The sequence below is a fragment of the Gekko japonicus genome, unplaced genomic scaffold (genome assembly GCF_001447785.1).
Source record: "Gekko japonicus isolate JY-2015 unplaced genomic scaffold, Gekko_japonicus_V1.1 scaffold1540, whole genome shotgun sequence".
Lineage (NCBI taxonomy): Eukaryota > Metazoa > Chordata > Lepidosauria > Squamata > Gekkonidae > Gekko > Gekko japonicus.
In genome coordinates, this window is record NW_015169220.1 from 279,201 (window position 1) to 296,680 (window position 17,480).

At 39.6% G+C, this 17,480-nt stretch overlaps 1 protein-coding gene across 1 annotated transcript in view; it reads left to right on the forward strand.

Annotated features, from left to right (window-relative positions):
- BAZ1A (bromodomain adjacent to zinc finger domain 1A) overlaps positions 1 to 9,378 on the forward strand; it is a 71,083-nt gene extending 61,705 nt beyond the window's left edge. The window contains exons 22-27 of the mRNA XM_015416395.1: positions 2,672 to 2,919; positions 3,005 to 3,231; positions 3,868 to 4,349; positions 6,532 to 6,674; positions 7,736 to 7,823; positions 8,604 to 9,378. Of these exons, the coding sequence (XP_015271881.1) occupies positions 2,672 to 2,919; positions 3,005 to 3,231; positions 3,868 to 4,349; positions 6,532 to 6,674; positions 7,736 to 7,823; positions 8,604 to 8,794 (1,379 nt within the window). The 3' untranslated portion in view covers positions 8,795 to 9,378. The remainder of the gene's footprint in view (positions 1 to 2,671; positions 2,920 to 3,004; positions 3,232 to 3,867; positions 4,350 to 6,531; positions 6,675 to 7,735; positions 7,824 to 8,603) is intronic.
- The last annotated feature ends 8,102 nt before the right edge of the window (positions 9,379 to 17,480 follow it).

The following is a 17,480-nucleotide window of genomic DNA, read 5'->3' on the forward strand; positions in this document are numbered from 1 at the left end:
AATAAGAACATAAGAGATGCCAATGTTGGATCAGGCCAAAGGCCCATCCAGTCCAACACTCTGTATCCCACAGTGGCCAGAAATACCAGTGCCATCAGGAGGTCCACCAGTGGGGCCAGGACATTAGAAGCCCTCCCACTGTTGACCCACCCGAGCACCAAGATGACAGAGCATCACTTGCCCCAGAGTCCCTATCTATACCTTGTGGCTAATAGCCACTGATGGACCTCTGCTCCATATGCTTATCTAATTCCCTTTTGAAGCCGTCCATGCTTGTAGCTGCCACCACTTCCTGTGGCAGTGAATTCCAAGTGTTAATCACTCTTTGGGTGAAGAAGTACTTCCTTTTATCCGTTCTAACCCGACCGCTCAGCAATTTCATGGAGTGCCCACGGGTTCTTGTATTGTGAGAAAGGGAGAAAAGTACCTCTTTCTCTACCTGCTCTTTCCCATGCATAATCTTATAAACCTCAATCATGTCACCCCTCAATCGTCGTTTCTCCAAGCTAAAGAGCCCTAAGCGCCTTAACCTTTCCTCATAGGGAAAGTGTTCCAACCCTTTTATCATTCGAGTTGCTTTTTTCTGCACTTTTTCCAAAGCTATAATATCCTTTTTAAGGTGTGGTGACCAGAATTGCACACAGTATTCCAGATGAGGTCGCACCATTGATTTATATAGCGGCATTATGATATTGGCTGATCTGTTTACAATACCCTTCCTAATAATCCCCAGCATAGCATTGGCCTTCTTTATTGCAGTCACACACTGTCTCGACATTTTCAGTGAGTCACTGCATCAAATTGGGCCTAGAAACCAATGGGCAGCCAGTTTAGTGCTCTTAAAGCTAGTGGAATGCACACATTCTGGGTTATCTTCAAGGGCAGCCACACGTAGAACACGTTACTATAAACCAGCCTTGAAATTACTGTGACAGGGATGAGTGTAGCCATATTGGCTGAGTCCAAAAGGGGGCTAGATTCCACACTAGGTGAAGATGATAAAATGAGTGTTTAGCCATTACAATGACCTGTTTCTCGATCAGGAGGACAGGATACGTCATCATACTGAAACTACTGACAAGGGTGAGGAAAAGTTAACACCAAGGGATTTATGCTGTGAGGGACTGATGGGTATACAGTGGAGTGGCCAAACCATTTAAGAGCATAGGAGAATGCTTACATGTTGCTAGAAAGAAACAAAGATCACTAGTGTTTTCACCTCTGTTTCACTGCTTCTCTCTTCTCATGGCAACAAAACCTGCTAAGTTTAATGTTAGTGAGAAGTTTCTGTATATATCAGAACAGTGCTGAAATAACTTTATACGTTTAATACTAGGTGATGCAGAAGAAAATAAGAGAGATCTAAAAGGGGATAAAAGGAGGAAGCGAGATGATGATCAGTCTAGTCAGAAAGATGGTAAACATTAATAATCATTCATAGATAAACTTTGGAAATTACTTTTTATTGTACCTTTCCATATCGTGTTTCTTCCATAATTCCCCTCTTTAGTATAGCAAATACAGCTCTGAAACCACAGAACTATACATTGAATTTTTAAAAAGGAGTCATGCATGAAAAGATTTTAACAATACAGTTGATTTTGATTATGGTATATTTACCTGTAAAATACAGCAAATCTGACATAGCATCAAGCTTTTTCTGTAATTTGAATTGATAACAGAATGCTTGACTGGAAAAAGGGAAAATAGTTGTTAACAACATTACTAGTTTCCCAGCTCTGTGGGATTAGATTTCAGAAGATCTTGTTCAGTATTTTTTGCTTGAGTTACTTTAGTTTTCGAGGGGGGGGTGTTAACCATCCCCTTTTAAGTTTATGGAGAACATTACCCCTCCCCTTCTGCAGCCAGCTCCATCATGCAGAATTTTTTATTCTTGCTCTGGGGCCATGTTCAGAACTAGATATATAGATGTGCAGTATGATAGTGGTTGTTATATTTCCAGTCCCTTTCCTAATAATCCCAAGCATGAAAATAACCTTTCATTGCTATATTGACGGTTTTATTGAATTACACACCACAACCCTAATATCTCTTGCCTCATATATTATAAGGATTATGGTCCTGGTATACATCATTTTACATTACTTTAATTTGCCATTTAGTTGCCTATTCATCCAGTTTGGTGAGGTCCTTTAAGAGCTCTTCAGTTTCCTTGGCTTTTCACCATCCTGAATAACTGCGTGTCATACTAGACTTGGCTACCTCAATGCTCACTCCTGACATCAGGTCATTTGAGAATAACAGTAGTAGTTCCAAAACCCATCCTTGAGGGGTCCCACTGCTTCCTCTCTTCATTGCGAGAGAAGTTTTATTCTTGATCTCCGATTTCCTGTTCTGGTATTAGTTTCTGTTCCATTGAATGGCCTACCCTCTTATCATTTGGACTACTAAATTTATTGAGGAACCTTCTGTATATATCAGAACAGTGCTGAAATAACTTTATACGTTTAATACTAGGTGATGCAGAAGAAAATAAGAGAGATCTAAAAGGGGATAAAAGGAGGAAGCGAAATGGCTTGTTCTTTGGCTTGTTCTTTATTTTGGTGTTTTTCTGTCTAGTGCTAGATCACAGATTCCCTCTCTAACAAAAGCTGGATAAATGCTTGGTATGTATTATAACTGCTCTTTTTTTCCTTCCTTTTGTTATAAGATACCTGTGATAGTAGCCGATCACATAAAACAGTCTTGGACCGGTGGCGAGAATCACTGCTAACTTCTGCTAGCCTGTCCCAAATCTTCCTTCACCTCTCAACATTGGAGCGAAGTGTAATCTGGTCTAAATCTATCTTAAATGCTCGCTGCAAAATGTGCAGGAAGAAAGGAGATGCAGAGAGCATGGTGTTGTGTGATAGCTGTGATCGAGGGTATCATATCTATTGTATCAGGCCAAAGCTCAAGGTAATTGGATTTTTTTAAAAAAAATCCTTAAATAGCCTTAAGGAGTAAGAAGGCATTTTATTAAAACATTCTTGCCCTTTGTTAGGCTGTTCCTGAAGGGGACTGGTTTTGTCCAGAATGTCGACCCAAGCAGCGTTCTAGGCGTCTCTCTTCCCGACAGAGACCTTCTGTGGAAAGTGATGAAGAGTCTGAAGAACAGATTGAAGAGGAGGAGGATAAAATGAGTGATGAGGAAGTGAGGCAAAGTGAGGAAGATGACTATGTAAATGAAGATGATGACTACTCTGATTCTCAAGATGATGATGAAAAAAGGTAAATCAGCAACTGTCAAACCATATCCAGAAGTCTGGGTACGGATCTCCCAATAAGGAAATCTCTATCAGGAACAATCAGTTCTGCATACAACCTCACCTGCAAATAAGCTTCTCCAGATACTGAAATGAGTGGGAGTTCCCATTTGTATAGAACATCCATGTATTTTGGTACAAAATATGTACCAAGTGCAACTTTCTATTGATATACTTTATGATATCTAGGTCTATTGCTAAATATTTATTATCTGGAACAGCTTTAAGTCTCTATGAATATTTGCTCAAAAGTAAGTTCCACTGAGTTACATGGAAATTAGTACCAAGTAAGTATGTGTAGCATTATGAGATTAATTGTGTTTTGATAGGATGCTCTGTCTCGCTTGACATGGAGAGAGAGAGAGAGATGCAATGCTTTTAATTCTCATTTTGTAAGGACATAATAGCATTTTAAAATTGGCCACAACTTTGCGCTAGTTAAGCTTTTGAAAAAGAGTTGTACACATCTTCAGTAACCAGGTGAAACAGGAATGACTAGACATACATGAATATACACAATATATAGATGAACAGTGGTCCCGCTAAAGGAAACCGTTAACTTCACCATCTCAGAAACTGATACTTGTATAACTTCTTACAGCTTATCCAAATCGAGACAACCTCAGGTAAAACTTTCGTTAAGAACAAGAGCAGCAAAACTGAATGCTACCAATCTGAGTCAGTGCAACCAGAAACAAATTACCAGAAGGTACAGTTCTCGGAGTCAACAGAATACACCTAAGCAAACTGGATCTTCATGTAAAGCCACTGGGAAGGGCATACGAAAGACAAAGTCTGCTCCTCCATCAATAACAAAATCATTGGGACTAAATAGTCGTACTACTCGTCAGAATCGAGGTTTGCTACAAGCAGATGCCTTTATTGAGTTAACCAGTCCCAGAAGACGACGTAGAGGAAGGAACACCGCAGACAATAGTCCAGACAGCAGTCCTTCCAGTTCTCTTGGCTTCAGAATTGTTAATACTACAAACAATGAACTGAAAAATCCTCCATTTTCTACAGAAAAATGCTCTCCCCAAAATACTGAGCCTAAGAGGAGGGGTAGGAAGAGACAATCTGCTGGTAAGTAAGTTCTTTTTAAAACTGAGGCGAATCCATATTAGATTCATTGGAGGATATCAGATCTTGGGTACATAGTAGAGTGTTACCATTGCTTTCAAACTCTGAGCAGCCTCGTTCAAATAAATGTTTCTGTGTTTGCAAAGCATGGACTCAAGAATCTTGATGCTCTACTGTAGAGGCCCCCAACCTTTTTGAGCCTGTGGGCACCTTTAGAATTTTGACACAGTATGTTGGGTGCAGCCACAAAATGGCAGCCACAGCTTACCTTCAATCACACAGAGAAGGTCCTTTTGCTGTGGTGGCAGCTGTTGCGAAAACAATATTTTTAAAAAACCTGCAGAGCCATTGAGAAGGTTTGCTGGGCAAAGGTCCCACCTGCCCCATCCACTTTCTAAAAATACTTGGTGGGAATCAGGTAGGGTTGCCAGCTCTGGTTTGGGGAATCCTTGGAGATTTTGGGGGTGGAGCCTGAGGAGGGAGGGGTTTGGGGAGAGGAGAGACTTCAGTGGGGTATAACGCCATAGAGTCCACCTTCCAAAGTGGCCATTTGTTCCAGGGGAACTGATCTCTGTTGCCTGAAGATCATCTGTAATCCCAGGAGATCTCCAGCCACCACCTGGAGGTTGGCAACCCTAGAATCAGGGGATATGTTAGTGAGCACCATGGCGCCCGTGGCCACCACACTGGGAAACCCTCCTCTACTGAGTGGCACTCCAAGCGCTTTATAACTTCAGTGTACAACTTTTCCAGATCAGAAGAACCTTTTATTTTGTCCAATTGTTAAAGGGAGAGGGAGAAAGATTACCTAGCTGAAGACCGAATGGAAGATTAGAAGTATTGACTGAGTCAGGCCAGTATACCAGCAAGCTTTCCTAGCCTGGGTACAAGGTGTGAAAGTGGTTGGTTGAGCTGGATTTCGGTCTAACTGGAGATTTTTTCCCTCTGTTCTGCTTGACCTACCCTTAATGGATACCCATGATGGAAGTTTCAGTCTAAAAAGACATTACTGTAGAAGCTAGGGTCCATAAATGATCTTCTCTAAAAAGAATGAACTGTGCTTGCACCTGTTTTGGTAGGGTGTCTGGTAGCAGAAGTTACTGGGCATGAGATTTCAGTACACTGTTCCAGTTTTTGATTGGGAATCAATTTTTGTTATCCTGAAAACAAAGCAAGCTCATTTTAGATAAAGTGTCCTTACTGTCTGCTTGGTGCAGAACTTAATTGTCAAAGTTCTCCCTTCCCTCCCCCATTTCATTTACTCTGAGGTTGTATACTAGAGTTGCCAGCCTCCATGTGGTGGCTGGAGATCTCCTGTGATTACACCTGATCTCCAGGCAACAGAGATCAGTCCCCCTGGAGAAAATGGACACTTTGGAAGGTGGACTCTGTGGCATGATACCCCACTGAAGTCCCACCCCTCCCCAACCCCTGCGCTCCTCAGGCTCCACCCCGCAAAATGGTGAACTTTTTGTGTAGATGTATAAATCTGCAAATTTAATCAAATTCGAGAGCAACAGCTTCTTCCTGTTTCCAGGACAAGTCAGATCTACATACTGCTGCTAGTCAAAAATTATAAAGTCATCCCCACCATATCTTTCCATCCGGCTTTGCTTGTTGGCCATATGCCAGTTATGAAGCCACCACCTCCCAGTTAAAAAAGCAAGACAAAGTACAGTGGCTTTTTTGGGGGGGGGGGGGGGCAAATACAATTAAATCAGCATGATAACTCACCAGATTGAAGAAGTCAAAAACCTACTCGAAGGATCGGTGGGGAGCCTGGATGAGAAGAAAACTGTATACTTGCTTGTAGAGGGATATGTTTGTTTGTGCAGTCCGTCTAGTTCTGGAAACCATTGTCTACATGAAAGTCTCTTACAGTGTGGCTGTTTTCTTTTGCCTACTACCCTCCTGGTGGGGTACACTGTTCTCCCCTCCTTCATTTTATCCTCACAACAACCCCGTTAAGCAGATTAGGCTGAGAATGAGTGACTGGCCCAAGGCTACCCAGCAAGGTCTTAAGGCAGAATGGAGATTGAACCTTGTCTCTGAGAATCCTAGCTAATTATCAGTGAACAAAATTACATTATTTCTTGATTAGCTAGTTCTTGATATGGTTCTGTACTGTGTTTAACACTGGCATTTTATATTTGTCATCTACTTCTGTGATGCTATTTTTTTCCAGAGTGCCCTCAAATGCCATTAAATAGGAGGAGTTCAGGTCGTCAGGGTGGAGTCCATGAACTGTCTGCTTTTGAGCAGCTTGTAGTGGAACTGGTGCGTCATGATGACAGCTGGCCTTTCATGAAGCTTGTGTCCAAAATCCAGGTAACCGGGCTGGGTCCAGAATGGTAAAAAAATGGTCTTCAGTTGGCCTTGACTGTCATAAACATGCGGTTGGATTTCAGACTCTTTATATATGGAGCTAAAAGTTTTGATTTGCCACACTTTGCACATGTCTATTTAGTAGAAAGATCTGAAAGTAGAAGGCTTACAGACTGTCTGGGTTAACAGAAGTGCTAATACAGTTATATTGATTTTAAATTAGCACCTGATTGTGATGATAATGGATGTGTGCTGCAAGGTTTTCGTGCTGTTTCAGAATCAGACCGAGTCCCTTGTTGCCACTTTCAATCATTCTCTTGCCATTTCTTCCTGAAGTCTTAGTTATACTGAACACTTGAGGTACCTCCTACAGTAAAGGGCAGTGTTGTAGTGAAAAACATTCCATTTGCAGTTTCCATTATCAGAAAGAAATATAAGGGTAAAGAATATCTCTAAATGAACTGTCTAAGTCTCATTAAAGCACAACATGTCATTCCATTATAAAATGAGTATTCAGATTCATCTGGATTTGTTCTGTGGCAAAACCAAAGACTTCTGGAAAGGTTTAAAAAATAAACCATGTAATTTTAAGTGCGGGGGAGGAGGTCAAGTGAGTGCAGCAAGGTCAGTATTAGGTTCCAGAAATGGAGAAATTTGCCATCTGTTATTGGCAATGAGAGGAGCAGTCTTGGTTTAATATTTCAGCATTTTCTGTTGAATTTGTAATTCAATCTCTCCCTTGAACATCAAGAGAGAACAATAAAAAGTGCATGCACTCTCTGCATATAATTCCATACTTCATATTTGAAAACTAGTGACACCTTTTAACCTGTTCACAGTGCAGTACTGGAAATGTATTTCTTTTGTGATTGCTCCAAAATTATCTTGTTTGCTGACCTTTCTGGAATATTTTGGAAGGCAGATTGAAAAGATGTAACTGTTCTGGAGTGATTTACTAGCCTAGAAATTGATACAATTTCTCTTGATAATATGCAGTGTGGATTTTTTGTTTTTGACAGTGGATAACTTATGTGAATTATAAATTCTTGGTGTGCTTTTTTCAGGTACCAGATTACTATGATATTATCAAAAAGCCAATTGCCTTAAATATAATACGTGAAAAAGTAAACAAATGTGAATACAAGCTAGCATGTAAGTAAAGCTGACTCCTTTCCTTATTCCTCTAAACAAAAATTTAATTTACATAATATCTTGATGGCTTTAGGGTGGTGGTGCAAAGTGCCACCAAGTCGCAGCTAACTTATGTTGACCACATAGGTTTCCAGGGCAAGGGATGAACAGAGGTGGTTTGCCATTGCCTTCCTCTACGTATTAACCTTGCTTTTCCTTGGTGGTCTCCCATTCAAGCACTAGCCTGGGCCAGTCCTACTTGGCTTCTGAGGCCTGATGAGATTGGGATAGTCTAGGGCGGGCATCCAGGTCAGGGGGGCTTTATAGCAGTGAACCCCTATTCTCAGTCAGTGCAGTATAAACTGCCAGTGCACAGTGAGAGTTTTGGGGCTAAGTCACTGGCCATGGGTGTTCAGGATACTGAAGAGCACATGACTAAGCAAAAATTACTTCTGAATGAAAGTGTGCAATACTCACCTGGTTTTCAAACCCAGAGAACTTCTCTGCTGACTTCTCCAGTAAAATCATTGTTTTGCCCTCACTATATATAGATTTTACAACATGTCTAATGCATTTTTATCCCACCCTTCCTCCAAGGATCACAGGGTGGCATACATATTTCTCCTTTCCTCAACAACCCCGTGTGGTAGGTTGTTTTGAGATACAGTGATAGGCCCAAAGGCACCCTTTGAATGTCATAGATGAATGGGAATTTGAAACAAGGTCTTTCTCATCCTACTCTACTGTAATCACTGCACTATACTGATTTGCTAAAGGTCTTATTTGCATTTTTTCTCCTAGCTGAGTTCATTGAAGACATTGAGTTGATGTTTTCGAACTGCTTTGAGTACAACCCACGCAATACAAGTGAAGCAAAGGCTGGATCAAGACTTCAGGCTTTTTTCCATGTCCAGGCTCAAAAGCTTGGACTTCCTCTTGCATCTGGCAACATGGACCATGCTGCTCCAGCAGCCAAGAAATCCCGAATCTAGCCTCTTCCTTCTGAAGAGTTAATTTGACAGAACCTTTATAAGTTTCATGGGAAATGAAACCTTTAAATCATGCAACTATCATATCTATAGAAAGCAATAACATCTACCACACCTTAGAAGTGTGGTCTGCACTATGTTCTCAATTTATTAAGCACTCAGGAGAATGTAGGAAAGATTATCTTTGCTACAGTTTTGTTCGGTGTCTGATAACTTTTATAGATGTGTATTGAATCCAGTACTGGTTTACAGTAGTTTTTGTACTTTTAAAGACCGTTTTTGTGTCCCAAATAGCTTCCAGAAATATTTTTCTTTGGCATTGTCATATTCTTTAGATTTTGTAAGAGCTGTAGCATTGTATTGTGAGGGCTCCAACTAGGGTAAAAATTAGCTGCACCAGTAAAAATGTCTAGAAGTCGCTTAAGTACATATTTTTGACACTACACATTAGTAAGTACAGTTTTATATCCTTTAAATTACTGTGCCAGTACTGGTTGGAGAGATTCAGTCTGACCTTACTAAGTAGATATTTATTTAGCATTCAAATTTGTGGATTTGTTTTGTATTTATAAAATTTTTACTACGAGGGTAAAGAATTCCTTAATTTTTTTGTTGTTTTCTGTTTGTTTTGGTTGTTATGCCTCTAATTATTAGTTATTTCCTTCTACCTGACAGTTCTTCCAGCAAAAAATAAAATAAACTTTTGGACTTGTAAGTTTATTTGTACAACTTTTGAGTGTAAAAATAAAGTTAAACGTTTTTCAAAATAGTACTTGTTTCTCTGTATATTAGTGGGTGTCCTGTTCTTGGATGAAGCTGAGAATGGATGGCAGAATTTTTCTTTAGTCAGGATCTTATCTAAAATGAAAAACAATCTCTTTTATGTTGTCTGATATTCTAGCATGGACTCTCACAATGCCTGTCATACTATGCTGTTCCTGTGTCTGAGCCACAGTTGCCTTGTTTTCAAAATGTTTTCTAAAACATTGTCAATTTAGCTAAAAATCTATTTTTCAGAAAAGCTTGGATGTCATTTTCTAAATCTCTAAACATTCTCAAATGTTGAAAAACCTCAATAAAATTGCTTTTGCCTAAACATCTTGAAGAATTTGTAAATTTGTCTAGATAGGACAGATTTTTATATTGAGCAGCATAGCTCAATATGAGTTGTCTGAACAACATATTTATTTATTTTTATTTATACCCCGCCCTCCCCGCGCGCGGGCTCAGGGGATGTAGTAATCAAGAGCTAGATTAGGGTTGCCAGGTCCCCCCGGCCACAAGTGGGGGATACTTGCTTTAAATTTGGAATAAGTCTATGGCAGAGAGACAGAGAGAGAATGAAGTATGAGAAAATACATCTTTAAAAATTGGTGTGTAGATAAAGACTTCAGTAGCATAATTGCTAAAATTTTCTCTTTATCCCTTGGTGCCTTAATGAACTATAGAAAAGTATTGGAAATTTGCTGCTGGAGTGTCCGCTATCCCCAATTTCCAGCACCATGAATTTAATTAGACCAAAAGAGAATGCCACTACTGCTTTCTGGACATTCATGAACTTGAATTTTTGTGTAGTGCAAGGAAATACATAATCCTTATGTTGGGAAATAGTGATGCAGAGAAATTACATTTATTTACAAAGCCAGAACCAACAAGAAACAGCTAAAATCAATTTGCCAGTTTTATGCCTGCACAAATTAGTTGAAGTTTGCAATTAAAACATTTGAATGGTATCTTACACTTCAGTTCAGCTAACCTTCACTAAAGCAAGCAATCCTTACCTCACCTTGCATGAATAGAAAGATCCTTGCACTGAAGTAAGTCATTGATAGAACTTTTTTTGTTAACTCCATATAATATTGCCTCAGACAATCCATATTTATATTTGATATGTAGCACTCAGAGATGTAACCAAGAATATTACATCTTCAGCATAACTTCTTAGAAAAGAGACAATTCATCCTTAAAAGTTGCATGCTTTCACTTGTTCAGAGATTATTAATGTACACAAAGGACTTCCCTCCCTCAGTTCTCTTTTTGCCGCCTTTGAGCAAGGACGTCCTTAGCTTCTTTTTGTTTTTTCTTTGACTATGTCTCAAAAGGCATTATTCAAAAAGTCTTCCCAGTGTGGGAACTAAGATGACCTGCTCTGACGGGCATTCTTTATGCCTTCTTTGCTTTGGCAAAGGATACGATATGGTAAAAAGAGAGTTTTGCCTCCAGTTTACTCCCAAAGTGAGATCTGGTAGAGCAGCAAGACTCAAAGCTAGCCTTTGGGAAAAAAGCTTTTTCGTGTCCTGAGAGCTTGGCTACAAAGTCTTCCTCTTTGGTGGAATGACAGCATACTATTGATAGTAAGTCTCCAGCCTTGACTGATCTGCCTTCTCACCCACCACTGGTTATGTCAGTCTGGTCTGTCCTTGGCCCCTAAAAGGTACTGTTCTGTATCGCCTAGACAATCTCACTCCACTTCCGAGCCGCCCCCTAAGAAGGCTAAGGCAAAGTCCAAGCATAAAGATAGGCACCGAGACAAGCATCACTTGGCCCCTTGCCACTCCCCAGTTCAGGCCTCTCCTCCAGTTCCAATGGATGGTTCCAATGTCATTGGTTCCAACACTGGCTTCATTATCAGTTCCAGAGTTCTCACTTGTCTCCACATCTGCATTCCCCAGCTCCATCTTGCTTCGTCCCCACTGCTGTACGAGTCTTCAACGCCAAGGTTGTGTCCCAAACTCTGTATGGGATCCCCATCTGGATCTGCTTCTTCAATCAACTCATTGAGCAGATCCAGGCAATGTTTTTGCGGCATATCCTAGGAGTGCCAAATTGTGTACGCTATGCAGCCATGTGCCTGGAGACAGGACAACATCTTCTTGGGAGCAGAGCCTGGCTATCAACTTAAAAATTTTGGTTACGTCTCCAATTCAGAACAAAATCCAAAAGCTATGTTCACCTCCTATTGTTAGACACATTTACATCCAAGTGGACAAATTTAATTCTGAAAAAAAATATAATCAATTGGCATCTCCCTTGACTCCCTGCTTTTGTCAGGTGAATCTCACATTTTTAGGTCCTTAAAACAGAATGTTCAATATTGAAAAGCAAACTCTCTGTTCTGGATTTCCCCCTTCCCCTCTGAAGTTTAACATAACTCAGAGGAATGGTCTTATAGCTGATTATTTTCTACAGCTCACTGCACCATCACTGAGACGTTTTTATGCTAGGACGCTTTGATGCTCTACCGTCAGAGGTCCTTTATGGTAGATTTGCTAATACCCCCTACCTCGAAAGGACCTGCCCATGTAACAGCAGGAACCCAGAATCGATTGCTCACATCTTGCTCAGCTGTGAATTTTATAATAGAATTCGGGATGTTCTAATCAGCCCCTTCTGCACAATAAGCATAGTCTATCTGAAGAGAGACTTATATGTTTCCTTTTATCAGATCTTCACCCTCACATTACTTTCTCAATAGCGCGATTTCTTTCTATCGCTATGAGGGTAAGAGAATATAAGGTCAAAGCGGGACTTCCGGGTTTTGGTGGCATCATGGCGGACGCGACCCTGGTGAGCTCTTGGGGTCATGATCCGAACGCCAGCGGATAGGCGGGGGTGTGATTGTCCACTATCCCCCCCGGAGCCCTTGGGTTTCGGCTCCTAGCCATGGGGCTATTGAGGGATTGCCTCTTTTCCGGCTCAATGCTGGGGAATCGAGGCTTCACCCTGAAGGTCCTGCCACTGTGCGACTGTATGGCTCTAGAGTCACTGACCGGGACAAGCGCGTGAAGATTGGGTGTTTTACACGTACCTGAGGTGGGTCTTAGGACCAACGATGAACTGTGAGTCGTGGGGAAAGCAAAACACCTAGCTTCAGCTAGAAAGCCCCTCTGATTTAAGCGAGCCGGTGAGGGAACTCCCGGACGTGATATCCAAGCACAGCATTTTAAAAAGAGGGTGCCGGACGTAAAAGCCATAGAACTGATTTAAGAAGCACACAAGAGTGCAGTAAAGCATTTTGGTGGAAAACAGAGACTTTGGCAAACTTTTCTAAAAGTAAACAATCCTCAAAAATGGTGGGGCGGAGAGGCGATAAAGAAAAAACATCGCAGCTTAAGCCTCCTTCGGGAAGTAGAAGCCCGAGACCGGAAGCTCAAAGCTCACAGGAGGAAGGCATGGAACTGGACCCAAATCACATCAAAAAAAGAAAGCGAGAAGAAGGCGGGGCGTCGGACTGAATGCGGTCGGTCGCATAGGGACCGAGCTCCTCGCCGAATCCCCCAATTCGCCTTATACCGAACACAGATCTCTTAAATCATAGCCCAGGTTATGGGCAAAAATGGCGGGAACAGACACAAATCGTCCACAGCGTCTTCAAAGCTTTTAAAAAACTTTCTGAGTGGAGGAAACTCTGCGAGTTCTACGCCGCATGTGCTGCCCTCCAATTTTCTTTTTCTCTTTCACCAGTTCTTCTTACCTTATTTAATTCTATATTAGAAATGGGCCCAATCCCAAAATCTTGGAATTTAGCAGAGGTAATTCTAATTCACAAAAAGGATCGTGATTCTGAAGACCCCAGATCTTACCGTCCAATCTCATTGTTAAACAATGATTATAAATTATTTACTAATATTATATCCCAAAGACTTAACTAAATTATTGGAGATTATATAGCTAGGGACCAAACCGGTTTTATTCTTCACAGGGACATGACAGACAACATTTGAAAGGCCATAAATGTCATTCAACATAACAAAAACACATCTGATTTAGTCTCTTGTCTACTTGACGTCGAAAAGGCGTTCGATTCAGTTGACCATTAATACCTTCTAGCGCATTTAAAACATGAATTTCGGAAACAAATTCATACATGTAATTCATTCTATATATAGTTCATCAGAATTTTTATTAAGAATCAATGAAATCAATTCTCCTTTTCAGCCCATGACAAGGGGCACCAGACAAGATTGCCCCTTGTCCCCCATCATGTTCACCATAGCTGTAGAACCATTGGCACATCTAATAAGAGACGACCCACTTCTGGAAGGTTTAACTGTGAATAAACAAACGGCAAAAGTTAGTTTATTCGCAGATGACATGATTTTATTCATATCAAACCCTAAAGAATCACTTTTTCACATAGGAAAGCATCTTGAAAGATTTATATTATATCCTATTAATATGAAGAAAGAAACCAAAGCCTTTGTTTGTTCTAATTTTAACTATTAATGGGTATCTTCCTCTTTAAGATACCTAGGTATTCAGATCCCATTGGATTTGAAAGATCTACTAAAGATGAATCATTTAAGTATTTCTACTCAAATCTCTTATCTCTTAAAAATTGGTCAGAGCTAAGTCTGTCTTTACTAGAACGCATTAGAGTGGTTAAGTCTTTGATTTTACCTAAATTGACTTTCTTTTTGAGAGCAATTCCTATTTTAGTTCCGAGCTCACTCCTCAAGAAGTGGCAAAAAGATATTAATAACTTTATATGGAGCTTCAAAAAACAGAGGATAAATTTCTCAACCATAAAAAGACCAAAAATAAATGGACTAGCGGTTCCAGATGTCCATGATTCAATTATTTTGGCCAACCTAGTTAAACAATATAGAACCTCATAACATGCCGATTGGAAAACTATGGAGGAATCATTCCTACCTACTAAATCTTTTCATGAATCTTTATGGAATTATAAATTCTATAATACATTTAGTACACTCAGTAATTTCTTTGTGAAGGCCACATTCAAGGTTTGGAGTAAATATAGTTCATTTTTAGCTCCACAATTATCACCACTGACGAATTTTACGGGACAGAAATGGTTTAAGCCAGCCTGGCAAAGCACTATTATGGTATCTGGAAACAATTGAATATTACACGATTCATTGATGTCACATCTCAAGGATATCTAAAGCCAAAAACTCAACTGGAAGAGTCACGTACTTTGACTATTCTGTGGTTTGAATATTTTCAGGTTAGAATGCTAGTGAATTCCAAAGCATACAATAAACTACGTTTAAAGCTCACGGATTTTGAAAAGATGTTAATGAATGACTCCCATCCAATAAAGGGTTTGATTTCTAAAATATATTTACTTTTGCTTACCTTAAATAAGCCCAGTCTTCTCAACTATCAAAGGGCCTGGCACTTAGATTTAGCTCAGGAGTTAGATGGAGAGCAATGGGCCCAAAGAAAAAAAAGTAAAATTAGAACAAAAATAATAGAAACTATCCATGACCTAGAAAAAATACATAAAGCAACTTGTGACTCAAAGGTATACCAACATCTGTGAGATGCTAGAAAACAACTTGAATTACTAGACACATTGAATATAAAACGCTTGTCCTTTAACATGCATCAAATGTCAACAGTAAACAGTCCTAAGAGACTACGATTTTTGGCATGGCGACAAGATTAACGTTTTATAAGTAATATAAGGGACTCTAGTGGTATAATTAAATCAAACACTAAGGATATCATTAAAGCCTTGGACTCTTTCTATAGCAAACTTTACTCATCTATTAATCCTGAGATCACTGGTATTCAAACCTTTTAAAATTCAGTAACTAGTTTACCAAAAATCTCTACTGAGCATTGTCAACAATTAGAAGAATTTATAAGCCCTCAAGAAATTGAAAGAGCCATTAAAAATATCAAATGTAACAAAGCACCTGGTCCAGATGGGTATACGTCAGAATACTATAAGGCCTTTGCTCCAATATTAAGCAAATTACTCACTCAGATCTGCAATGAAGTGATTAAAACGGGCAAGCTTCCTGAGACCTGGAAAGCTGCTAATGTAATTTTAATACCAAAAAAAGGAAAGGACGTATCAGATCCAAAATCCTATCACCCTATTTCATTGCTCAATTTAGATTATAAAAATTTTACTTCAGTCATTGCAGCAAGACTAAAGTTAATTATAGGCAACTATGTTCATAAAGACCAGACGGGTTTTATAGCGACTACGGACATTTCAGACAACATCCGCAAAACACTAAATATAATTCATTATGGAAGAAAACAAAAAGGTACTGACTCTCTACTTCTGGCTATTGACATTTAAAAAAGCCTTTGATTATCTAGAAATTAAATATTTAGATGGCCTCTTAAACCACATGTGTTTTGGACTGACCTTTTGGAAATCACTGCAAGCAATTTATGCTGAACCAAAAGCAAAGCTTTTAATTAATGGGTCAGCTTCAAATGATATAATTCTCAATAGAGGCACACGACAGGGATGCCCTCTATCACCAATATTATTCGCATTGGCAATGGAACCCCTTGCTTGGGCGATACAACAGAATTCAGAAATACAGGGCATATCCATCAACAAAAAAGAATTCAAGATTAGTCTGTTCGCAGATGACCTTATCTTATATTTGTCAAACCCTAAATCATCACTCTCAGCGCTGCAAGAAACTCTAAACACCTTCGAAAATATATCAGGCTTAAAAATAAATCATCAAAAATCTACTGTATACCCTATAAAAGTAGAGGAGAAAACAAAAAAATGAGATCAAACGTACTTACACCTACCAGTGGATCTGGGATCATCTTACTTACCTTGGAATTTAAACTCCATTAGATCTGTCCAACCTAATACATACTAACTACACGGATTTACACAAAAATGGCTCAATTGAGCAACTGGAATTCAGGTTTTTTTAATTGGTCCGATAGAATTAATGTTGTGAGAGCTTATATTTTACCAAAATATTTGTATTGCTTTCAAATCTTTCCTATTTTTATTACAGAACAACAAATAAAGAAATGGCAAAGAGACATTAATAAGTTTATTTGGAAGTTTAAATCTTCAAGAACATCACACAGCACTCTCACTAGAACTAAAAGAAAAGGAGGTATGGCGGTACCAGATTTGTATCTCTACTACAAAGCGACAACTATAGCTACATTAATACGTCAATACCATGACAGATTCCTTAGACTGCAGTTGGATTGAAGAAGCAACTTCCAATACCACAACAGTAAGAGAAATGATGTTGGACAAGTGCAACTTTTACAAAGGCAATATCACATCCAATCCGTTTACAAAGGCTATGCTCAAAATATGGTATCAAAATAAAGCAAAATTGACTACTCCTCACTCTTTACTAAGTACCTTTACAAGACAACAATGGTTCAAACCGGCACAAGGCAAAAATATATTTCTTACCTGGGAAACGGCAAACATCACCAGAATAGTGGATATAATTCACAAAAGCTCCATCCTTCGGAAATCTGAAATAGAAGACAAATACAAAGTTAAAATACAATGGCATGAATACCTACAAGTAAGCCATCTAATTGAATCAACAGGCTTTAAGCAGGCAATGTCATCTCCTCTTACAGGTTTAGATAAACTTTTACATAAAGGTTGCAATAAAAAAGGCCTAATCTCCAAGGTATATGGCCTATTTCTGGAGAGGGTGAGGTAAGGTTTCAAGAGGCGTGGGACCTCGGACAGGTACAAAGCCATAGACTCCACCCTCCAAACCAACTATTCCCTTCTGGGGAACCATCATTGCCAATCTCCAGGTAAGGGCTGGAGATCACTCAAAATTACAACTGTTCTTTAGGTAGCAGAGATCAGTTCTTCTGGAGAAAATGGTGGACTCAGTGTCATTATACCCTGCTGAGGTCGCCACAGCAAATTGACACTGAGTGTCCAAGGCCGGGACACCCGCCCAGA